The sequence below is a fragment of the Pollicipes pollicipes genome, unplaced genomic scaffold (assembly GCF_011947565.3).
Source record: "Pollicipes pollicipes isolate AB1234 unplaced genomic scaffold, Ppol_2.1 Scaffold_4002;HRSCAF=4701_pilon_pilon_pilon, whole genome shotgun sequence".
Classification (NCBI taxonomy): Eukaryota; Metazoa; Arthropoda; class Thecostraca; order Pollicipedomorpha; family Pollicipedidae; genus Pollicipes; species Pollicipes pollicipes.
The window spans coordinates 10539983-10564682 of NW_023596420.1; the positions used below are offsets into that span (position 1 = coordinate 10539983).

At 50.7% G+C, this 24700-nt stretch overlaps 1 protein-coding gene across 1 annotated transcript; it reads left to right on the top strand.

The window, feature by feature from the left end:
- The first annotated feature begins 299 nt into the window (after positions 1-299).
- On the top strand, positions 300-3830 carry LOC119093542 (cuticle protein 7). Its single transcript, XM_037216502.1, has 3 exons — positions 300-336; positions 2479-2543; positions 3313-3830. Exons 1-3 carry the CDS (start codon positions 300-302, stop codon positions 3592-3594), a joined length of 384 nt encoding a protein of 127 aa, XP_037072397.1. The 3' UTR covers positions 3595-3830.
- Positions 3831-24700: the final 20870 nt, after the last annotated feature.

Consider the following 24700-nt stretch of genomic DNA (forward strand, 5'->3'; position numbering starts at 1 on the left):
ACAAATGATTCAGCGCCACAGAGCCGTTGGCGATTTTAAAGGCCGCGACGGCCATCTCGCAGACTCTGTGACCATTTCGACGTGCTTCGACATTATCAGGGCGCCGTTAACAGCGCCAGGTTGATGGATGGTCTTCAGAGCCTCTTACGTGCCGGGGACTGCTGCGGAGTTCCGTCCTTTGCCGACCTACATATCAGCACCCTTGACCCGAACGCGCCCGCTCCCCTGTCTGCCAGGGCTCCGCGATCTTTTCAGCGACCCTATCGTGTGTTGTAGCTTCTGCATGTGCTGCAGGGGCCATGTTTGCTAGAGGACCCCCGACCATCACGCATCAAGGTAACCTCAGGGGGTCAGGGGTCAGCTGCACACTAGTGCAGCGGTTACTCCCACAGAACAAAACAGAAAATGCAAGGTTTGAACTTCATGATCGCATGGGACGAGGACACGGGCCTGGACATTCCGGGTTTTACTTACTAGTCATTTAGCTATGTAATCGATGAACAGGAACCAGAGGGTGTTAGTTGAACAAAAATATCTACTTCCATGCAAAGAAAGTAAGAAAAGTGTGTGTGGTTAAGGCATATGCGTGAGGCGGATGGCCTCCGTCATTTTTTGTTCGAAGCTGGCCGCGGAGTGGTCGTCGACGGCACGACACGGCACGGCACGGCAAGTGGACTCATCGTACAGGCCTTCACGCGCAACATATCGTTTAGATATCCCACACGTTACTCATGCGCATACCCACCCGCAACGCATCCCTTATCAGCTTTACCCATCCGTTCCCCGCCCGGTGTCCGTTTTACCCATCCGTTACCCGCCCGTTAACGTTTTTCCAGGGGTTGGGTTCAGATTTTTTTTTTGGGGGGGGGGTCTATAGCTACGCATTTGTCATTTTCGTACCCACGCCCCCCTATCCCGCAGGTTATGTGCTACGTATGCCGAGCGAGAAGTTCCTTTTCCTCCCTCGTTACGGTATATTAAGCGTAACGGCCCAATTATCATAATGTTCATTTGACCGATAATTGAGCTGGAGGTGAAAACAAAGACGGGCGTGTTGCTTTTCATTAGAGGAAGCCAGCGGTACGGCTTTGATGTTTTGAACGCTTAAACAACTTAATCACGATTTGCAACTATACCTGAGCGTCATGGTACGGTGTCCAGCCCCCTCCCCGCTGTTACGATGTCCAACCCGTTGTGACGGTGTCCAACTCCCTCCTCGTTGTTACGGTGTCCAACCCCCTCCCGTCGTTACGGTGTCCATCCCCCTCCCCGTTGTTACGGCTTCCAAGCCCCTGTTGTTACTGTGTCAACCCCTCTCCGTTGTTACGGTGTCCAACCCCCTCCCAACTGTTACGGTGTCCCAGCCTCTACATTATTACTGTGTCCACTCCCTCCCCATTGTTACACTTCGGTTAGGCTAGATCAAAATCCCCTCCACTCAACGTGTGACGTAAAATATATGGGCGACCCTCATGGCAAGGTTTCACGAAAGCTTGCTCCAAGACGTCCTTATTTTCTTTAATATTGTAAGCGTAGCGTGAATATTACCAATTATGAATAAAATATGAAAGAAAAGAAGCTTAAACGCTAACATTGTGCAGGATTTCTTGAAGCATCCCACTGACATCCCGTAGGCGGCTGACCCATGTAGTCGGAGTGGTGCGGACAGGATTTTCTTGAGGGGGGAGGGGGAGGGGGGGGGGCGCGAAGTGAGTACCATTATGCCAGTTTTTAACTTTCTGTCGGAAGCCATCTATGGAGCAAAAACGAGTCATATCGGGCATAAAGGCGAGCGCGTGCCCCCGCCTCCCCCTTCTGTCTTTGGCTGCGCCCCTCCATAGCCATATTTTCCAAAGTCTGTACCCAACCCAAACCATTGCTCGTTCCATACGTCTTATATATGGGTGACATACACATGGATATACTCACCGCATGAAGTCTTGTTCAGCGCCGGCGGCCGTGGCTGGCCGGCCGGGTGTCGTCAGTGGCTCCGGTGACCCTGTCTGGCGGACGACCCTCGGCGAGCAGCGAGGGGATGGGCAACACACATGAGAGCGCCGAGAGAGCGGCCTTCCCCGCCGCCGCTCCCATATAAGCGGACCGAACCAAGTGAGAGTATCAGTCGATCTAGCCTCACCAACATGAAGGTACGCGACGGGCGGTGGCGGAGAGTGAAGCGCAAACTCGAGACAGTCTAGGCCACCGCTTGAGCCCAGTAGGCTATGCGCCCTAATCCAAGAGAAGTGTAGGCCACGAGCGCCGGACGTGGGGCCGACCGGCGCGGTGTGTGTGCGCGCGTGTATTGTGAGCGAGCCAGTCGCTGGAAGCCAAGGTTCTACGCTCGTGCCTGGGCGACCAGATGGTCGTTATGGTAACGGTGTCGCTTCTGTTGGCAGATCTTCATCGTCGCCGCCCTGGTCGCTGCTGTGGTTGCGGAGGGTCCGGCCCCGGCCGCCCCCAAGTACCCCGCCCCCGCCCCCAAGTACCCCGCCCCCGCTCCCAAGTACCCGGCAGCCTACAAGCCTGTCGAAGAGTACCCTCCCGTAAGCGTCGCGTATACGACTTTCATTCTGTTTTGATGAGGCAGTACTAATAACCCTAATCCTCGGAAAAAACAAAAGAATGGAGATATAGATGCGTTGATATTTCAGCAACACGCCTTTATCGAAACGAATGGCAGAGGTGAATTGGCTTCTGCTATTCGCTTCGAAAAAGGGACGTTGTTGAAATATCAATGCATCTTTATCTCCATTCTCCTGGTTTTCTCCGAGTAATAAGGCTATGACTCCTTCTTATCTATGCACATAATGCTCCTCGCAAATTCGCATAATAACTTACGCAATTCCATTTTGCTCCGGTCTGGAAGTTTTTGCATGTATAGCGCACGCAGCTATTTCAATCATGTGTATAGTTGCGTTTTGCAATCCCACTGGCGTCAATGTCGCTCCAGACCTGGGAACTTTTTCTCGATTCACATTTTAAGTCTGAACGCCAATTAACATTGTTACTTGCATCGCTTGTTTTTATGCTTGCTGTTGCATTTCTGGGCTCTACTGGCTTATAGCTGGCTTAAACCCGTGGTGGCAGCATGCTAAGTCTAATACAAAATAAAAGTGAAAGGTATATCACGACATTCATCGCGCACTTTCTGTCATTTATTTTTCTGAATTGTATCTGTTCTGTAACTGCATCTGTTTTCATCATCACCTGTCAATGGTGGCACGAGCCCCGAAAAGATGGTGTATTACGATGCGTCTCCGACGCCGCAGCACAGTCAGCTAACCAGCTTTTGCCCCCCCCCCCCCCCGGCAGACTCCGCCCAAGTACAAGTACGGGTACGACGTGGCCGATCAGTACACCGGTACCGACTTCAGCCAGGAGGAGGCGCGTGACGGGTACCTGACCGAGGGCAGCTACCGCGTGGCTCTGCCTGACGGCCGCATTCAGACCGTCACCTACAAGTCGGACGGTGACGCCGGCTTCGTGGCCGACGTGCAGTACGAGGGCGAGGCCCAGTACCCCAAGTACGAGCCCAAGCCCGCCCCCAAGTACGCCGCCTACCCGGCGCCTGCCCCCAAGTACCCGACCAACTAGGGCGCATCCGCGTCCCACCAGACGACCAACTAGGGCGCGTCCGTGTCTCACCAGACGCGTTCACGTCTTTCAGCCCCGATTGGGGAGAGGTCGGCAGGGAGGTATCTGTGATCACTGTGTGTGTGTGTGTGTGTGTGTGTCTCGACGTATTTATCTGCTGGTGATTGAAGCGTATTGTAAATATACATGTAATCTTCTGGTGTACCTGGGTAATCGCTGGGCAGCCGGGCGCGACGGGGACCGACAATGGAGCAAGGATCGCAACTCCGTTCTCTCAGCGGAGTGACTGCAATGCGTTGAATATATTCGGGTGATTGAAGATCAGCCTCTGAAAAAGTTGTCAAACTTTAGAGTTAGAAAAAAGTCAACCAGAGATGGATAGCGCAGCACAACGAGTGTGGTGGACGCCACGCAAGCTTTTGTGGAAAGAAGCCCAATTTCAACATACAACGCCAAACTAAAACACATTCGTTCCAGTTGCTCTCCGGCACCAACACTTCTCACCATTTCCCTACACTGTTTAAGTACACAAATTGCAATCCTGGATTACCCGGGGGCGCTGAATGTTGACGTACTTTGCATTTTGATCCAGAGCCGTGCTAGATGGCGTCAAACCGTTTCCGGGCGCCGAACAGACGCCAAAATCCGGGCATCGAACAGACGCCAAAAAACGCAAAAAGAGGGGCCTTGGATGTGATGTCGCTTTAGCCTGGCCGCGGAGCAGACTGTGCCAGCGAACAAGCAGTAAACATGCCCTGAACGTCCATTACAAGCAAACTATAGCTGTAACGACGCATCGATGGTAACTGTGAATCTCTGCACACTATAGTGGACAAGCATTCATTCGGAAAAGGCTGGCATCCAGGCCTGATTTCAAGCTTGGTTTCCGATTTTCTTAAATTACGTACTTGGCTATGTGCACGAAGGATTTCAACTGTCGGGGCACCATGATGCAATTCTAGGCGCGCTTTGACACCAAAAGACGCCGTGTTGTTCACCGTTTGAAAAAGGTTTTCGTCTTAAATGCCCTCCGAATTTTGCTGTTTTATCACAGCGCACAGTTTATGAGCAAACAGTGCGTTATTTGATACTAGGACGCACTGACGATTTTCTCCAGGCTCCAACAGCACTCGGATGAATTTTGCTGCCTTATGCTAGCGGAAACCAGAAGTGAGAAAAGTGCCTTTTCTGTCATCGACGAGATTTAGAACTGTCTAAGTTGTCACCTGGCGCTGAATCTTTCAGAAACCGTTGTAATATAACTCTAGAGGCAGGAACCACAAAACAAAGACAGATTTAATGCAATGCAGTAGAACGATCAAAAATCTACTTTAGGGCATTTATTAGCACTCAAGTTTCATTTGCGGGCCATCAAACACTGAATGATGGTGGAGACGTGCCTTTAAGCATGCCTTTATCTGATAATTGCATTAGTTAACATAAACAGCCTGCAGGCGTGTAGTCTACTATTCAGATAGGGGAGGGTATTATGCCTCCTAACCATGGATGTGCTTTCCTATTTTTATTTATCGTTTGTAAGCATCATTCTTCACTAATCGTAATCTTCAGGGTTTAGCCCCCCCCCCCCCCCCCCACTCACTTCGAGAAACTGCACCACCGCTCCCAACTATGAAAAGAAAGTGCGTCAAATCTGTGAAGAAAACTGGTTTGGGTGCATTTTGGAGGCAGATTCAGTTATTTTTTCTCGCCTCCCACCCTCCATCCCTCAACCCCGCGTACTCTGCAGAACTGCATCCCTGTAGCCCTAAACTTACCGACAACATGGCTCTACAAGCACCTGACAACCACCCCTAGTTTTGTGACGTCATCTTATAATCAGCTGAGCGCGCAGGCAACCTTCACAATCTTCGCATAGTCATTCCTGGTGAAGAACTCACACTCCAACATGATCTCAATCATTTAGAGCAGAACCAATGCAATATTGGCATGAACAGATGCAAACATTTTTGAACACCTCTACCACCTTCATTCAGTTTCATATGCAATATGATGATAATAAAAACACATTTTATTTCACGCCTGTCCAACGATCAACACGCTAAGGGAGAGGTGCGATGGGCAACGTGAGAGGCCTGCAACAGTGATGCTCAGTCTCTTACCTCAAAGCATAGGCCTAGGAACGTTTTAAAAAGTGTGTGTGTTGGGGGGGGGGGGGTGGGGGCGAAGGGAGAAAACTCAGGACACACTTCAGGGACTTTTTCTAGAAAGCAAGCTCGATGACCGCGAGGGGGGGGGGGTAGAGATGGAAGTTGTTATCTTTCTTTATTCAAATGTTACGCTGCTATGCTAGACATGCATCTAAAGCTGTTTCTCACTGGTGCGCAATCTTACCTATTCGATTCATCTGTGTCATTAGGGAAATAAGACCATTCAGCTTCCCAAGATTATTCGTCCATTTCAGCATTTTCCTTCCTGGGGACGCGAAATTCCACGGGCGGGTAGGCATTTTGGGTCATTAAGGAGGCATCTGCCTCCACAGGGTAGATGCCACAATACGGCCTGGACATAGGCTGGTAAAATTTTGAATGTGAATCGATGGCTCACAGTGTTGAAACTGCCAACAAACATGTGACAAAAGCCACAAAATTGGAGATCCTGCTTTAACAACCAAACCACAGAATAAAGGTCTTTCTGCCATATATTCCTTACCTGAGCCCTGCTTCCGTCCGCCGTCGGCGCCACTACCCAGGCCCGGCTGTCTCCCACAGGATTGATTGCGAACTGATCGTATGACTGCTTTGTTGCATATTACTGGATCAGCATTGCTACTAATTGGTGCATGAAACATGTTGGACACCTGTAGCAGTATATTTTCTTCCGAATTATCTTCCCTTACACCACACCACTCCAGAATAAGCTTCCGGGAAGCTGCCTGCCTTGGGTATGGACTGACCCAACGGACATTCAATTGCCCATCATCCACCACAGACGAATTGCTCTGCTTTTGTGTGTATACAGGGGCGTATATAGAGCTTCGCTAAGGGGGGCACAGGGTTTACAAAACCCCCTCCTATGGTGACCCAAAAAATTCCCGGAGATAGCTAACTTATTAACAAAGGATACGATTTTTTCGTTTCGTCGCTATTTTTACCTTTCAACCAAAACAGAAGCCAGAAGCAGCCGTGCGCTCAATTCTGTTTGCCTTTTGAAGTCAATAAATTGCAGAAATCAGGCGTTGAACAACCTCATGCAACAAACCACCGGAGCCGTTAATTTACACTGGCTTAGTGGGCTCTTTATAACCCGACAGAATTCAGGAGCTTTGTCAGAAGTCTTATCTGGGTTCTACAACTATCAAGGATGTCGCGAAGGTTGATTGTAGATCAATATCTTTGATATCAAAATTTGAAAATGAAAATTTAATTGCGGGTCGAGTGGTCCACAATATGTATTAACATGACCAAGCCGTGTTTTGTGGAGGCGTTTAACATTCAGTCAGAAACGATTAGTGATATAAGTTGTGTAATATGATTTTTTAAACATGCGCGCTCGCAAATCTTAGCAACCCGAACTTCGACACCAGGCGTTGTAGTCTCCATAGTCCGCGGAGCGTTAGCCCTAGCGAATAACTTTTCGCCGCGGCCCACCGGGGCACGAAAGTGATGACGCTTTTGAAACAATTACCTTTTGAGACTTAAATAGAATAGTAATACAAATTGCATGACGTAATTTTGAGCATGCACACTCGCAAGTCTAAGAAACGAAAATTTTGTTGCCAGACGTTGCAGTCTCCATGGGCCGTGCAGCGTCGGCCCAGCAGCTAACACTGAACCCTGGCCAAGGAGTGGAAGAAAATGAAAGACGTCCCTTTAAACGCTTCAGGACATCAAATCTTACATTTAGAAGGCAGTCTGGGTGCACATTTAATGTGTGCGATTTTTGGATTGATGATAACGGATCGGCCCTTAAAACACCGCAGAGGGGTACTGAAATCTGATGGTGGAACTAGGAGAGTAAAGGCAAACTCTCTATTTTTCTTGCGCTGGAGGCTCCGGGCGGTTATGCTCAAACCTTTTGAGGTATTCTTTCAACAATCCATTCTGAAAAATGAACGTTCTCAAGCAAACTTGAGATGACCTTGTTTGTTTAAAAATTTTTCGACCCACTCTGTTCAACAATAATGAGAACTCTACTTACCAGTAATGATACCCCTTGTTTCTTTCCGGGCAAAGGGCCCCTTGAGTAGAAAACCAGGGACACATTACTGTTTCCGATGAAGGGCTGAAGGGCCACTCCATCGCATCGCAAAGTGTGCTCTGGCTGTCATTCTGGCGACACGGGGCGGGATCTCCTGGTCGATCCGGAGGCCATTAGAAGGATACATCACATCATATTGTTTCCCTCCCTGACACGGGAGGCCTTCTCACCCCGCAGTTGACCCTGGATCAGCACAGGAACCCTCACTGACGCAAGAGCATCTCTGATTGCCGCGGATGGTCCAGTAATTGTCACATGTACTCCAGTTCCATGTTTTTTTTGCTTTCTTCAGAGACCTCAAGGACTCTGAACGTAGATTGTGAATGCAATGGAGTCCCAAATTTGTACTTATTGTCCCAAACTTGTACATCACTAATCCATTTTCGTCTTAAAATGCTCAAGATTTCGTCAGCATTGATTGCTGATAAAAAACTATACATTATGGACTTGATCATGCGCGCTCGCAAGTCATGGCAAGGGAAGCCTCGAGCGTTGCAGTCTCCATGGGCCACGCGGCGTCGGCCCTGCGGCTGACACTAAGCGATAGCCAATGAGCAAACGAAAAAGATGCTGCATTTTCAGGAAGATGGCTGATGAACTAGGTAAATCAGCACGCATGTTTAATGAAGTGCAAAAGTAAGCTAAACACAACCTTCATCTAAAAAGTGTGTGTGTGTGTGGGGGGGGGGGGGCAATTAACGCTGCCGGCCCCCCACCTTGAAAAGTGGGCGGGGGGGGGCATGACCCCCTAGCCCCCCTGTTTCTACACCCATGCGCCAAGGCCGCTGTTGCTCTCAGCAGCAGAACGCCCCGGATGAATCTTTGACATGTGTCGCTCCAACGTCCTCCGTTAAACTCTGGAGCTACAATTCAGGTGCCCACAAACAACAATCTTCCTAGATAGGCAGGGATTTTTTACGTTATTAAATTGAAAAGCTGACGATTAGCTACGCTCTTCTAGCCAGTCAGCTTCTCACGACATGAACACAGTTAACAGCAGCCCATAGCCTTGCACTGAATCCAACGCATCACCGCGTGGCGAGCATTCGAGCCCATTTGTCTCAAATGGCACGACGCTTTAAAACGCTGTGTAGCAAACTGATCACGTTCGTTGCAAGATGCTGTGGTCAGCCACCATACTTCGACTGGTAATAAGCCTAGTTATGTGGTATTTTATGCTGTTTAGTCTGTGAAGTGAGTCTCTGTTAAAAATCTGTGAAAAGTACAGATCTGAGGGACTTTAGAAAAACAGTGTGTCACCACTGGACACTGTGCCGTCGCTGGTCTGTGACGTCTGCACTGACAAAGTAAAGCTTGTAATGCATTGCTGGCACCTGCTAAAAACTATCCTAATTGAAGCTGCTATGATTGGCAGCATCTTATGGCTCAATTCGATCACACAACGAAACGTCAACGTTTTGACCGGTATTCTACACATGTTCACGGTGCGAGTGATAACGGGCACAGACCAATACTGAGCTTTGAGTTTCGTTTGACTGCGAGAGCAAGCCGCAATATGGTCTGCTCTACTAAAAATTATTTGCATTTTTGCAGTTGTCATCAATTGGTTTGCAAAAGCGTCCGTTTTTGTCACCGATCATATCCGGTAAATAAGAGGCTTTTTTCATCCCTGGCGGAAACCGCCAAGTAAAATTGCGTTGTTTAGTGTTTGGACGCCATGACATTATCCGAGGCTTTCTATGCAATAGTTCTTCTGTTTGGATCGAGCTTCTCTGTATCTTGTCGTCAGGGACGCAGCCGGACCCTCGACAGGGGGGACACACGGTTGACAAAGGGCCCGCTGATAGTAAAAGGGCATTCCCCCGAAAAAAATCGCTGGATATGGCCTATTTGTTCTTGCGGACATATTTTCCATATATATGTATATATATATATATATATATATATATATATATATATATAACGTATTTCTAACTTTTATAACTGAAATTTAGGCCAAACACTACCGTGAGATCAACTCTGCTCTTAGTTTACGGTAAATTAAACTAGCAATTCACGCGTTCAGTCACTGCATGAATAAATCGCCAGTGTTGTTCATCCTGCACTGGTCCAGTGGACTCTTTTAAGTAGATAGAACGCAACAATTTTGACTGAATTTTTACCTGAGCTGTGCAGAGATAGCAATGATTCCGCAAATGTAGATTAAAGATAAAAATTGGTCAACAATGTGTATGAACATGGCGAAGTCATGCTTGTCTGGACATGTTCAACATTTAGTCAAAATTGATAATTGGTACACAATATGCAACGTAGTTTTAAACATGCGCGCTCGCATATCTTAGAAACAAAAAAATTGGACGCCAGGCGTTGCAGTCTCTATAAGGCACGCGGCGTAGCCCCGCGGCTAATACCAGGCTGTGGCCAACAGGTGGACAAAAATGGCGACGCATCTGAATTTACGAACTTAACGAAGGTCATTGTGCTCAGACGGACATGAGACTAATCAGGTGCTAGCGCGGACATGGAGCCGACTGCTCAGTGTTCGTGGTCTCTAGCCGACTCAGACACCTGCATTGTCTCAGGTGTTACTTAAACGGTGCAAGAAGACCTCTGACTGATATTTCAGGTCACGACCCTACGGGCCGCAATTCTTTAGGTGACCTACGGCCAGTCCTTTGGGCCGTGATGCCGTACAACCAGAACTTTGATCGTCTGTTCCGGTGGGTCGCCCGGGCCCCTCTTCGGGCCTTATCGAACACTTTCCCTTGGTCGGCTCGGAGCCCTTACAAGCACAGGGCCCTCTGCTAGGTGCTGTGGGCCCCTGCCAGATACAAGGCCCTGATCAATGCAAATCACTAGCCCTGGCTCTATAGCTGATTGGGAAGAAGGTCCTCAGGTCCATACCGATACGGGGCCAACTACGGTGGCACGGTGGCACCTGACCGACATGTGGGCCCATGTCGACTCAGGTGGTCTCCGATCGACGCAAAGAGGCCTCTGATCGTTATTTGAGGTCAGTTTTCCCAGGTCAGGCCACTGAATAAGACTGCGACCAGCCCTTTATGCCCTTAGACCCTCCAACCGGGCACTTGATCGTCGACCCATGGGCCCCCTAGGCTCTTCGGACCTCCTCAAACACTGCTTCTGGCCGACCCGAGGCCCCTGGAGAACACAGGGCCCCTGTTAAGGCGCTGTGGGGCCCCGAGGAATGTAAATCGCTAGCTCTGGCTTTGTCCCTGTTGTGAAATGGGCCCTCAGGCCCATGCCGCCACGGAGCCGACTGTGCGTTACTGGTGGTATCTGACCGAAAGCACAGGCCATTATCGACTCAGTGGATCCCTGATCAGCGTGCAGAGCCCTCTGGCTGGCAATGAAGTGCCCGGTTGTGCCGGCCGAGGCCCCTGAATGGGACCTCTGGCTGGCTTTTCGTGCCCTTCGAGCTCCCAACTCGGGCCGTTAATCGCAGGTTTCGAGGGGCCCGAATGGTCCCTCGAAACTCGACGGGTGGGGGGGGGGGGGGAGGCGCGTGCCTCCTGTGCTCCCCCCTACCTGCGCTACCTGTGCATGCACATAGCCATAGATCCAATGATCGCAACACAAAATTGGGCTGAGATCGGTAAGACTGGTCATTTTAACCGAGAAATCGTGGCATCTTTAACATATTTTATTTAAATGTTAGCTACTAATATCTTTCCTGTTGCGGATGATGTCACAGATCACGCAAACTGTCACAGATCACTGATGTCACAGATCACGCAAACGCAAACTGTCGCACAAATATCGCAATAGATGGTTTCAGAGCTCTCTTGTGCCCATGGTAATCGCTGCATTCCTTTGCCACCGGAATAAAAAATGGACATTTTCTCGCGAAGCGGAACCATGCCGTAATGCCAAAAATAGTTGAGGATCAAGGTCAGGAGAAGGCAAGGTCGAGTCAGGTCAACGTAAGGTTGGCTCATTGTATGTGGTTTTTTACCATCAGCGTTTCAACAGCCTATCGTAGTCATTGGTTTGGAATACCAAATCGGTGGTCCAAACTACTTTCGTTCGAAAGTTTAAACGTAACTTCACATACCGCATGTCGGTGACCTGGTGTGACTTTTCGGTGTCAGTGATCGTTTGTGGCACACAGTCAAACAAATCGAGTCATGATGTTAAAATCCAAAGTAAGGAAGGAAAGAACTGAGCTGTATGCAGAGATAAAAACAGCCGCAAAAGACAAACATACCAACAACGCGGCCGCAGAAGCTGCAGCTTCAGCTGACATGATCACGCCACACACTTCCTCCTCACGTGTTGACATCAGCCTCTCACAAATGACATCAACTGCTTGCGTGGCTGACTTTGGACCTACCAGCAAATTGGCGTTAGTTTTGGATTGCCTTAGCCCCATGAATTAAACGGTTTAAATGAATGCCAGCTATGATCAGCTATGGTTCTGGGACTGACGCTATCGAACCATCATACATGGATCATTTTTCCACTCTAGAATGTGCCGAACCGGTCAGTTAACTGGCAACACAAGTTTGGTGGAACTCGGTAAGGATTGCGAGGCAAGAAAAAACGCGGGAGCCATTTCTACGCTACCGGGCGGTTATGTGTTTGGTCACACAACACTAACAATCGAAAAACGAGCACAGCTGGAAGTCATCACGCCACCAAGAGCAGTCTGCCGCGCGACCCTCCAGAGGTGCGGCTATGGCGGCCCGAACGTTGTGCTAAGCGATGAGCAGCTATGCGCCCCGATCACACAGCATCATACTAACTTCTGAGAGGCCGCCGTACTCGCAGGAGACACACCTAACTTTTGCCGCCCGAGCCCGGCAGCCTCTGCTGAGTAGGTAATGTACCTCATGGACGCCCGTAGGCTTTCGTTCCTGTTCGACCGCCAGATATGTAGCAGAATTATCGACGAGCTAGGTTAATATTCAATTTTTAAGTCTATGACGTGTCTATACCCCGAAAGCTCTGCGCGAAAATAGCATTTCCACCACGGCCGCCGAGCGTAGCTAAGTTTACACAGTTATACACTAGATGTCAGTATGTGTACTATTTGGACTGGTCTGGTCCGCTGGTTTATAGAGGAGGGGTTCGTGACGGGCACTTGTCGATTGTCCTTCTTTCCACGTATCCGTCATATTTGACTTATGCCGTTTGAAAGCTATATGTTTGCGACAGAATCAGCCGCCGCTTGCACCAGAACCCTCGCAGCGCCAGGTCTCAGCGGCGCGCATCGCGTCCGTCAGCCACGAGCCGGGCCAACGGCCGTCCCGGAGGGGGCTCCGCCCGAAACCAGAAATAAGAGCATTTGTGTGGGGTCACGTCTGGTAGTAGAGGTATCCTACGATTGACGCCCTATTTCTCTACTACCTGCCCATCCCTCTAGTCCCATTCCTTCCCACTAGCCCGCAACGGCCAGTGGGCTATAACCGAAACCAAAACCAAAACCGAAACCGAAACCGAAACCGAAACCGAAACTAAACTGAATCCGCACAATCGGCGTTCCTTAATCTGCACTTGCCAGCACTCGCTGTTACTAGTGACACAGTCTTTCCACGCGTTTCTCGCGAGGGCCTCTCCCTTGTCGCAGCCGGGTCGGACCAAGGAAGTCTGTTTGCTGTGTTTCTCGGCGTCGTTCACTTTCCGGATTTTGTTTCGGCTGATTCTCGCGGCTGGCTTCCCCACCGTACGCTTCCCGGGGAGAGGAAGCGAGGAAGCGGAGGACAGAAATGCAAGCTCAGACTCTGATGGAGGTCTACTTCGCTCCTGTCGGGGGGGGGGGGGGGGGGTGGGGGGCGATGGTAGCGTGCCGATGACGTGTCCGTTCGACGGTTTTGTCTTGTTGGATGTTGCTGTCGGGGCACTTTGCTTCCCCTTCGCCCAGCTTTGCCCCCAGCGAGCGACTGCGGTCTCCTGAAAGTCCTGCTGGCTATTGCACCCCTTGGAAGTGCTGCTGGCTGTTGCACCCGCCTCACTTGAGTCCTGGTCTTCCTGGCGCCTGTCTGACCACGCATGGCCCTCCGATGCCACCAGCACCGAGACCCTCACAGCTGGACCGTCCGTTGCCGACAGCCGCGCGCCTGAAACATCTGCTCCTAACACCAGCCCGCTTTCATCCTTTGCTGGTAGCCCACCGTGGACACCACTCGCCCATCTGAACCCGCTCGGATCGCACATGGTGAAAATGTGGCCCTCTGAAAAAAGTATTTTGTCCTGGAATATGGCTACAAGATTCAAGCCATTTATGTCTGCGATTTAACCAATCGAAAAACTCAAACGCCTCCTGACGGATCCCTGGTCGTCAAGACCTTCACCCTTGCTCAGACAACAGCTTCCCTTTAAACTGCACTTTGCAAACAGCGCGTGACGGAAAAGTTCATAACGTCCGACACCACCGGCCAAGGAGACATCTTCGCTTCAGAACCCCACCTCAGATTAGAGGGCGCAATTCCGTCGGAGCTGCTGTCAGAGTGAGCGCGTCACGCCCGTCGCCTGACCTGCTTCAAGGACGGCGAGCGGCATAACACAAGCCTGCTGGTTCTGACATCCAGCCTGAGGACGGCGAGGGGCGTGACACAAGCCTGCTGGTTCTGACATCCAGCCACTCCCGTCTGCCTCCTATCTTTTAGCTGGCTGTCTGCAGTTTGCGATGCCAGTCTTCATATCCTGTTTCCACTATCAGAGATTCGGACACGGCTGCCGCGACCGCCGCCCGGACGCCTGGTGTACCATATGTCAAGAGGGTTCCCTGTCCCTCGCCAGCAGTCGGTGCTAGCAGTCTAAGAAATGCGCAAAGTCAAGGCTACCACATGTGTTTCATACCCGGAAGCAAGCCGTCTGTTTCAGTCATCTGCATTCTCCTCTAATAAAGCTTTCGCGCAGGCTGCTCGGGTCAAAACAGCATCCCTTGTCAAGCAAGCCGATTTCATTCTAGAGCTGGCATCTCTAAAGCTTCTCTGCAACACTCAGCCTTCTACATCCTCTCCAACTTCGACTGCTCCCGAGCATCCGATTCGAACAGAGCCATGGACCGACCCTCAAGGGGCCGGAGCTAACGGCCCGTCAGCTGCCTCACGCTCACCGCCCGCTCTAGCCGCCGGCACCCAGGGTGACCGGTCTCTCAACCGTCGGGCTATGCGGCGCCCGATGACAAGCCTGGCCGCTCGAGCCTAGAGCGGGCGGGCCCTCCCCACGGCTGGATGGCGTCCTCTACAGATGGCCACGACCGCTCGTCCACAGAGATCTGATGCATGCGTAGCTGTGCCGTTTTGCGCCGTCTGAGCATGTTCGCCTGCGAATCGGACCGACTAGTTTATTGCTGGTATGGGGGCTTGTGTGCTGTGAGAACGGACGTGTGCCTTAAATGATAAGGCGTCTAGTTTGACTGGCTTTATCCGCATTTAGGTACAACACCTATTGGTAGCCTGTTAATAGACACAAACACAAACATACATACACACAACAACAATACAATGATAACACACAAACAGCAAATTTAAATACATGACCACTTATTTCGTCGTTTTGACAGCACAGTAGGTAACTGTCGCCATGCAGTAATTGCGCTTTTCGTTTCAAATGACCACACCTATTATTTCTGACCATCACTCTGCAGACAGTCTTATGTCTTTTTGCATGTCCCAGTGGCCGGAACAAAGATGTGTGCCAAAGCAACATTCTTGCCAATAGTGATAACACCGAGTTCACGCGACGTGTTGGCCTTCACGGTTTACATTGTCAAAATATACGCGTTCTCCCCGGTGATTTCAACGCGTGTGACCCCGTCTGGTTGTTATTAGAAACACGACAACGTTAAAGTTCGATGCGAATATATCGTTTACGACGCCCACAACCTTCCAGATGGTCTCCCCAGAGAACCTGTATCAAACCAGCTTTATTGAACTCCGTCATGGATGTCCTGGACGCCCTCCCCGGCCATTTCGTCTCGTCTCCATGATTTGCTGCTGGCAGTGCCATCTGATGCTCTGGCGACATTAATGATCGCTTCTACGCCTGCAAGGCGCGCTGAGCAGAATATGTAAAGCGGTGATTTCATCATGGTGGGATCAGATTGTCTGCTCTTTAATAGGCGATAACGGGACAGTATTTCATCTTTGCTTCGATTATTGCGAAATTTCTTTCATCTCGCCCTTTAAGTCTCTTTGTGCTGCTCTGGGCCATAGCTCGTCCATTCGAAAACGTGTTGAAAACGTCCGTTAAAATGCCGTAAGATGATCCTTTTTCCATGCGTCGCAGACTGGGATTACGGAGACGAGCACCTTTCCCCACACCATCTTTACAAATCGCCTATTCTATCAATCCTAGATTAGAGCATGTGGGGTGTCAGTGAAGCTCCACATTAATCGCCTCGATGCCGTTCAAAACATGTTCATAAGCTTGGAATTGGGGTGCCTCGAGCATCGCCCATCTCAGCGTTATACGTTTAACCACAGCACCAACGTGCCCTCCGATTACCGCCGTAACTAATATTCGTCATAATTTTCTGGTTTTCGTAACTATCATTCCTCCAGCAAAGAATTGACCGGTCTGGAACCGAGCCTCTCATGTCTCGCGCTCCGGCCGGCCGCTGGCTTCCCTATACAGTATTGACCGATCTGGAACCGAGCTTTTCAAATCTCGGGATCCGGCCGGCCCCGGCTTCCCTATACAGCTGTCTTACCAGCGCCGGGCGTTCATTCATAGCGTCTTGTGAAGTGTGAAGATTACAGGTGAAGATTGCACATAAAAACTGAAAAAACTGAAACGGATCCCGACACCAGGATGTTGAGCATTGACCCACCACACACCACTGGTGGCAACGAGAACAATACCAGTAGTTTGCAGTCCTGCCTCTCTAACCTTAGGAGCAAGCTCCGCCGTTGGCGCTCTCAAACATCCTGGAACGGAGTCCCAATCTTGGTGTCTCCCGCGCGGTCACCACGCAGGTGACGGTGATGCCGAGCTAGGCTTTCGATGTGGTCATTCGCGCTCCGTCGGAAGTTGCGCACAAATTCTAAAAAGTGACAGCCTCCAGCTGCGCCAGTAACTACATCAGAAACACTCAACAAAACCCATTGGGATTACCTCAAATATATGCAATCCACAGGTACCGCTCACACATCGGCTTCGTGATACAAACACACGCATGGCGCCATCTGCTTCCCAACATGTGAACCAACAGGCAAGGAGTCTTAATAATGCTATAACAGCATGTAAGAACCACAAAAGTGGGAGACAAAACCAAACAAGGGAAACAAGAGGTCACGCCAACAGCAGCGCCCGACCCTTACATGCATAACTTTCCAATAATTGCAAAGACTATTGGTCGTTCCCAGGTCGACGTTCATTGAAAAGCCCACCGAATTGTCTCAGACTACGAAAACGTCAAAAAACCTCCACCCAAAGTAGAAAATTACCCTAAGTGTCCCATGAAATTAACGTTGAATGGTAAGGCAGATGATAAACTTCTGAAGAGCATCATACGTATACGTAACTGATCCCGAGCTCCTGAGCTATGTGGTCTGTTAGTTCAGCTAGGCGCACCACCACGCACGGACGCCAGCGCTACTCGCTCTCCCTGGCTCCCCCACATACATTTTCCTTGGTGCAAGTGTATGTGCGCACGAAGTACGAAGAAGGGTGCTTGGGTGTGTTCGGTTTGCCTCCAGCTACCAGCGTACTTCTCTACAAGATCCTGACGTCCAGGTGGTGACGCCCGTTACGGACGTGATGCTTGCACTGCCACGTGAACGTGTGATGTGCCCACCCACACCCCGCATGTATTGAGACTTGACCCGTTTCCTGACTTTGCTGCCCGTCGTCCATGTACTGGGGCTTGTCTGCACCCCTCGCGCAGTCAGCTCCACCGCACGCAAATAGAGCAAGAATCTGATCAGTGCCTGCCGCGTGCCGTCACCAACCGACGTGCGGTCCGACCCCGTGGCTCGACCGCGCCATCGGACCGCGCTCCGCCGGCCTTGACCCGTGACGTCACAGCGCCTCGGGCGCTGCGCGGCGCGCCTGCCGGTTCGGGGAGCCAGCCGCTCCCTCTCCCAGTCGGTGAACTCTTCGGGTCATGGCGGCTGTGCGGCGGGAGCCGGCAGTCCCAGGCGTCCCCTCCGTACGTCCCCCGCGCGCGGGGGGGACGCAGTGGTAGACGAAAGGCGACCGACGCCGGCCTACACATCGGAGCTCTAAACATCCAAAACTTAAAGCCCAAGCTTTTGGCGCTCACCATCGCACTCAAACGTCAAAACTAGGACGTCGTTCTGGTATTTGAAACGCGGCTGGGACCCGCCGCGCCCAACGGACGAGTGGTGAGCGCCGGGTATCAGCCGAGTTGACCGCCCCGGCAGGCGAGGCTGCGATGACGCCGCCGTCATCGCTAAAACCAGCACCAAGTCGACTTCACTGCGTCCGCCGACGTCTCAGATCGAGGGCAGGCAGCTGGAGTTACAGCGGGCGGTGTTGAAGCTCGGGCGAGGACCTCAGCTCCTCATCTGCCCGCTGTACCGTCCGCCCCGGCGCGCGGTAGCTGCCCTACAAGAAGACTTCACGGACCTGGAGAACCAGTTGCAGTGCGTGCTGATTGACCACATGGGAGTCCCGCTCGTCACCTGCAGTGATCTGGACTGTAATTTGCGGAAGGACCACAGTGATCCTGCCCGCCGGCGGTTTTTTTAATTCTTGACAGATTACTCTCTTGACCAGCTTGCGGCCGCACCGACTTTCTTCATTGGTTCCCTTTTCCGTGTGTGCCTTGCTGAAAACCGTGAACGTGAAATGTTACGTAAGTGCAGTGCTAACTTCTGTTATTTTAGCCCTCATGAATTTATCAGTGTGCTAGTAAATGTTCCGGAACCTCAAATTAAGCCTACGGTTATTTCATTCCGCTGCCTGAGAAGCGTTGGCACCGCAGCTTTTAACGTTGCCCGTTGTGTTGATTGGGAGGGGGGGGGGGGATTTTTCTCTACCCCGGCCGTCTGTGATCAGCGGACCGCATTTTTGACACGTTTTTTTACCTATTGTTGGCGCACGCGCCACGATCAAGAAACTAACAAATCGTAACCCCACTGCCCCTCCCGTCTCCGCCACCACTCGTGGTCTCCTGGCGCGCCGCCACGTCGCTTTGGCGCGTTCAGGAAGGGACCCGTGTGAACAACGTAAGCTGAACCGGGCCATTCGATCCGCCGTCTGCAGCGATCGGCGTAGTGAGATTCAGAAGATGGTCAACGAGCAGGGTCCAGGTAAAGCGTGGCAGTACATGCGGACAGCGGTAGCTGAGAAGAGGGATGGACAGTCGATCCAACCAGACGCGACAGGTGATCAGCTGAAGGAGTTTTTTTTTTGTTTCAGTTGGCCCTAATGTCGCCGCCGAAATAGAGGCACAAGGACCAGTCCCTGATTTAGCGACGCGTCTCCCTCGAGTCGGGGCCTGTGCGTCTGTGGTTCCGCCTGCTACTCTGGAGATGCCCGGACGCACGGTCTTCGGCATACGAAACTCAGCAGCCTGTGGTTCAGATGGCCTGTGTGTCCGCATGCTGAAGGTCGCTTTCCCAGCTATGGGCGACGCAATCCTTCACACTGTCAACTCCTGCCTTGCCCACTCAAATATTCCCCGAGCTTGGAAACATTCCCTGGTCCATCCCATTGTCAAGACCGGTAACCCATCTACCCATCCAATTTCCGTCCGACGTCCCTCGTTCCTGTCATCACCAAAGTGGTGGAGCGCACAGTCCAACGGCAGCTTTACCACTACCTACCCGACAACCATCTCCTTGCATCCCCCACCACGGCTTCCGTCCTCGTCACTCGACGGAAGCCGCGTTAGTGTCTGTCTCCGAACACATTTTTGGCGCCGCCGATGGAGGGATGTCTCACTGCTGTGCCTAATTGATGTAAGTACATGTTTCGACGTTACTGATCACAAAATTTTGGATTCAGAAGCCGCGGATGCACGGTATTGAGACTTCCTGGTTTGCCGCCTTTCTTCGGGGGCACACCCAGAGTGTGTGTCTGAATGATGGATCCGAACACGGTGTGATATCACGACCGTTTGTCAACAACTAGAGTGTTTTCCAAGATTCAGCATCAAGCCCACTTCCTTTCACAGTTGTCTTAAATGACCTGCACACACAAATGACATACGTTTTCAATATGCAGATGACGCCCAGGTTTTAGTGAGCGGTCCGAAAGACGACATTAAGGGGGAGGGGCTTACCCCGCATGAATGTATCGCTTGTGTCATTCTGCTGCTAGTTCCGTTCGTATACCCTTAAAGAGAACGCAACCAAAATGCAACTCATCACTTTCGGCAGTCGTCAAAATCTGCGCACTCGTCCGGACTTCACCGTATCTTTTCGTGGCGCTGCGCTGCGACCGTGCGTGGAAGTGAGAAACCTAGGTGTCGTCTTTGACGGCGCCCTGTCCTGGGACTCACACGTATCCGACCTCAGCCGCTGACGTAAGGCATGCTGACAGGCCTGCCCCATGTGCGGCGCTGCCTTCCAGATGGTGTCATCAAAGCTCTGGTGACGGCGTCGGTGCTCACGCAGGTCAGATATTGTCTCACGGTTTGTAATGATAGCACGCAGAAAAAAAACTTTGATGGAATCCAAAAAGTCCTAAACTTTGCTGCCAGAGGGAGTTTTGGCCGACGTAGATTCGACCCAGCGCGTGACCTACGTGAGACATCTCAGCGGATGTTGCCTGTCACACTGCCTCATGAGGTAATGCTGCACGGCGAGCTTGATGTGCTGAGGGCTACGTTTGTGTCAAACCGCGACAGTCGTGCCCGACCCGCTCGGCAGGACAGACTGCTACACCTCCCTAGACCGAGAACCGGGGCGGGTAGGAGACGTTTTAGTTACCACACGCCAGCATTGTTTAACGCACTGCCAGCCGACATCACACAACTAACACGCAGCTTTTAATACGCGCGGTGAGTGCGCACCTGTCTGAATGGTAGCGCTGTTGGTGTCGGTGGATGGATGCTTGTATGCTACAAGCGTTTTTTGTTCCTTTTGCCCGCATTCCCTTATCCCCTGTACTTTTGACACGGGGCTGTGATAGCCACGCTCCATTGTGGATGGCCCTGTGAATATGATGCATACATACATACATACATACATACATACATACATACATACATACATACATACATACATACATACATACATACATACATACATACATACATAGATCTCCCGAAGAACCACAAGCCAGCAACCTCTCATCGCCCCATAGTCTCAGCATGTGGGGATCCTCTTCATAAACTGACATGGATCTTTGAGCGAACGATAAGGTAGGTGGGGCCTCATGTACCAGCGCACGTTTTCACCGCAATTTATTGCTTTCAGCACGGACGTCGCAAATCTTTATGAAGATGTACCTGTCGGTGAGGCCATCGGGTCATACATGAAAGTCTTCCAGAAGCATGCTGATAGCGTTCAGACGCTTGGCCTAACGATCGATGACGTCAGCACCCTGTTGTCCATGTCCTAAAAATTTACCGTCAGATTTAGACAAAAGTACTGTAAACAAATGGCCGGGATAGCCATGGGCAGTAGAGGAGTCCAACCACTCGCCATCATTGTTATGAATGCAATCGAATCGCTGTTCCGCGCTCCACACAAACAGGCTCTACAACCAGCGCCTTATGTGAGATACTTGAATGACATTCTAGGTGTGTGGGCGCATGGACCTTGAGCCCTACACGCCTACTTTGATTTTGTCAAGTCCTTCCACCCAGGGCTTAGGTTCCCAATTTAGTGGTCAGATACCAGTGGAGCCATCGCCTCCCGAGACACCCCTCTAGCCGTACAAAGTTTGGTTAAATGAACCACAGAACTCTACCACAAATCCATAGCTGGACCTGTCACACTCCACTATTACTCTGCACACCCTAAACAGAGCGCTCGGTGCTGCACTTGCAACTGGCGCGGGCAAAACATCCTGGCTTAGAGAGTGCAGCAGTAGAACGCGGCATGATGAAGGTAGGAAAGGTCTTCACCGAAGATGCATCTACCCCGCGAATGATCAAACGAGCGATGCATCACACTCGTATGATAACTGATAATGAAACCAACCCACATTCACAGAACGACGAAACGTATATCTCTCCTCCACTGGCATACGACAACCTAACTAAAACAGTAAACTCGAAAATGCGGTCGGCAGGCCTCTCCCTTCGAGACACGTTGAGAAGTGGCCGAACGTTAAAACCGGCTTGTCAAATCTGCCGTTGACCCTTCCCGTGCGCTGCGGGTAACCGCACGTGTCCCGCCTGCCAGACGGGTGCGATGGGCAGGTGTACACGCGCAGTGGCATTAGTCAGATCGCATGCCAAATGCGTGCCCCTGATAAAAATCCCCTTTACCAGTTAAACAACGCGTGTTGTAAGAGCCATATTAAATGAGCACTTCTGCGACATGAAAAACAGCTTTTAGAACTCTTCCCGGTGATCCCATTCTAAAAGCCATCCCTCAAAATGTATCTCACCGGAAAAAACTTGCTCAAAATTTTGCATATATGCAAAGATGTGGCTGCGCTAAATAATTGCCAAATTAAGGACATCATCACGAACCAGACTTGCGCACCGCGTTTCATGTTGTCAGCCCGTGCCACCTCCGCCGTACTAACGATCACTCTGCAGGTTCTATTCATCCCCGAGATGATTTGCTCAGCGTATAACTATCACATGCCGTGCCATGTTTTGTATGTCGCTTCTGTAGCGTAGGTACACGTTGTTCAGGACCGAGAATCACATTTAAGAAAAGTGTCTTGAGCCTGAGATAAACAAAAACACACACACAAAAGGTTCAGACGCGGTTGATAATTTTTGCTGCCGCGGAAATCAGCACGCTTAAGTTGCCGGAAGCTCGGAAACTGGAACAATGCATCAAAAACTTATTTGTGCTGAAACTGTGGTCTTTTTCAATCAAGCATAAGAAAGGATATTGTTCTGCCAAGATCGACAGGCATGAACATCCATGACCAGGCAGTTACAAAACAATGTTTTACCAAGAAGCAAGGAGAGTAACTCGTGATTCATCCACAAGAGCAGGAGACGAAGGCCTGCGATTTAAAATAGGTGGCAGCTTTAAAAAAAGAATTACAGATATAGTGCGCTGAACATGAGCTAAGGCAAAGGCGCTTCATCAACTTGAGATGACTGAATGCTTCACTAGACGTCTTACTACTTTGTTTTGTCCCGGCGGCCTAAAGCCACAGCCGAGGGCATTTGTGCGGAGCATTTGCATCTGGCTGACGGCCAGGCAAAGAGCTACGTTAAGCCGGCTTGTGCTACCCGGCGCGAAGCAAGGGATTGGATGAGCTACGGTGCATTAAACGGCTAATTTTGTCCGTACGAAAAGGCAAGCAAATAAAACATGGCGGGCCTACACACTATTCTATTCAGCACAAACGGGTGCATGTAAACTGATAACAGGACAGTACACCGCGGAAGGCAGGATCGCTTCATTGCTGCAACCGGTTTCTCCTCTGGCTCAGCTGGTTGATCAGGCCGACGTAACCGCCACAAAATGGTGTTCCTGGCTTTGCGGTCCGGGCTGCAACCAAGGAGCCGGCTCAGCGGCCCGGCGTGGCCTTACCATGTGATGTGTTGTATTAATCTGGGAAAGTTCTAACCAGAAAATGCCAGATTCCTAAGCAAATGGGAAAAACAGCACGTTTTGGCCGAAGTGTGCGTCTAAAACCTTTGGCAAAGAGGAAAACCTGCACGTTTGCACTTGTGCAAGGTCAACCTCGCAGCCTCTATGCGTACTTTTCTAGCTTTGTGTTGGGTGAAATCCGAAGAGGAAACCGAAAACGTGTCTTGTCCCATGATTGCGAGTGGGTAACAAGTGATCGTTTTGCGACGGCATCCGCTAAATCGCTTCCACCATGCCTAAAACGATCGATAATCGTTGCAGACATGATCGTTTCGAAGTATCGTTGTAAGCAGAGAGGAGACTTACGAGCTCAGATATGGCGAGATTTTGGAAAAAAAACGGGGACACTAGCTGATCTGGGGCCACCGAAGTGTTCCTACACTTGCTGAGGGCCAGTCTCAGTTCGTGTGGAGCATAGGGCGTGTTAAATGCTTCAGTGTTGTTTGAGGTGAAGTCGAGTGCGTAAAGAGTGGCGTTGAACGTGTAGTGAACTTCTACGGGCATTGCTCTACCGATGCTACGCGGGAGTAGTGAGTTTTAAATTGCGTGATAATCTCAAGAGGCACCTCATGGTGCTGATTGTGAACTATGAAATGTGTGGCTGTGAATAGTGTTTAGCGATTATTTGTGAATCAAAATATAAACGACCATATTGTTGTTAGAGATTGGGTTAAATTCGTTGAAAGCATTTGTTAATTTATGCCAACTAGCCTTTATTTCTGACTTGTTGGATTATTGCGTTACGTTGGCACCTTGCCCAACGAGCCTCCTCTCCATCGGTTATGCAAATGCAACGTCCAAAAGCTTGCGTGGTCTGGTGTCGCAGTGCCACTGCACGCTGACACTTATTTTTCTGCCAGGTCGCATGCTTGCGCCCGGGGCGACGACGAGCGTGTGGAAGGAATGATGCGCTAAGGCTAAGAGACCGCTAAGAAAGTTGGTTGTATGAGGCTCAAGTCTGTTGTGTGTGCCTCTTTTCTATGATTTTGGTGTGACGTCCAGTGCGCTCTGCGGAGGTTCCATCCGGGGAGGAAAGGGAAAGCCACTGTCTTGATGAGACCCCTAAATTTACAGTGGATTGGATAATGGCCGCTAACAAACGGATCTGGTCGCGCGTCGCGTGTGAAGTGTGATGTGATGAGTGATGTGCGGAGGGCCAGGCTCATTACTGAGCAGGTGACACTTCCTCCATGATGGTGTGTGCGTGTGGGTGTTTGGTTGTTGATGTAGATGAAGTCATTTATCAGTATATGTAG

Coding starts and splice junctions, on each gene's coding strand:
- LOC119093542 (XM_037216502.1), top strand. CDS start 300: ATGTTTGCTAGAGGACCCCCGACCATCACGCATCAAG. Junction 337..2,478: donor CCCGACCATCACGCATCAAG/GTAACCTCAGGG, acceptor CCGCCCCCGCCC/CCAAGTACCCCGCCCCCGCT. Junction 2,544..3,312: donor CTGTCGAAGAGTACCCTCCC/GTAAGCGTCGCG, acceptor CCCCCCCGGCAG/ACTCCGCCCAAGTACAAGTA.